This window comes from Phytophthora parasitica (assembly GCF_000247585.1).
Source record: "Phytophthora parasitica INRA-310 unplaced genomic scaffold supercont2.53, whole genome shotgun sequence".
Lineage (NCBI taxonomy): Eukaryota > Oomycota > Peronosporomycetes > Peronosporales > Peronosporaceae > Phytophthora > Phytophthora nicotianae.
This window is the reverse complement of record NW_008649039.1, coordinates 210,594-211,226: the sequence shown is the minus strand read 5'-3', so window position 1 is coordinate 211,226 and position 633 is coordinate 210,594. Positions and strand designations below refer to the sequence as shown.

General features: G+C 49.9%; 1 protein-coding gene across 1 annotated transcript; it reads right to left on the bottom strand.

Moving 5' to 3' along the window:
• Nucleotides 1–369: 369 nt before the first annotated feature.
• On the bottom strand, nucleotides 370–510 carry PPTG_23828 (hypothetical protein; the record flags this gene model as incomplete). The annotated part of the gene is made up of 1 exon (XM_008913389.1): nucleotides 370–510. One exon carries the CDS (start codon nucleotides 508–510, stop codon nucleotides 370–372), a length of 141 nt encoding a protein of 46 aa, XP_008911637.1.
• Nucleotides 511–633: the final 123 nt, after the last annotated feature.

Below are 633 nucleotides of genomic sequence, written 5' to 3'. Positions count from 1 at the left end.
GCCGGCGTCTCGAGTGCTGTCGGCTGGGAATCTCAGAGTTTTATTGGTGTGCGTGGGTGAGTTTCTCCTGATATTCTACGACGCAGAAAAGCCAACGAATTAATTATTATCGACTTAGTCGGTGGTAGAACTGAAGTACTCTTCGAACGTAGGTGGTTTACATCCAAAGAAGAGCGAGTTTGTGTTTCCACCGCGTACAATCGTTATGCAGTTCGTAAACAACACCCCGAGCTTGTAGATGGTAGCAACAGGAGTCGTTGCAGGCTGCTGGTGCCGCGTAAAGTCCAGATACGAAAACTACCTGGTTATCCGGCCGTATGACCACTCCACCGACACACGCTTAGAGCTCATACCCTTGTTCACCGCGTGCTAGCGAGGGTTAATGCTACAACCTTTGTAGGGACAGCAGAACACGTCAGTGCACCCGTAAGCAGGATCACCGTACACCAGCTTCCCATGAAACTCTAAATTGTCTTCAAGCAACTCTGGTAGGCCACTCTGTCTCAGCATGTATATGTCATGACGTCTTCCATCCACTGGGCCGAAAAGATGACAAATGATGCCGTCAGGTGCCACGACCGTCTGGAACTTGAATGCATGCACTCGCTTGTGTCCATTGTACAGCGCTTCTTG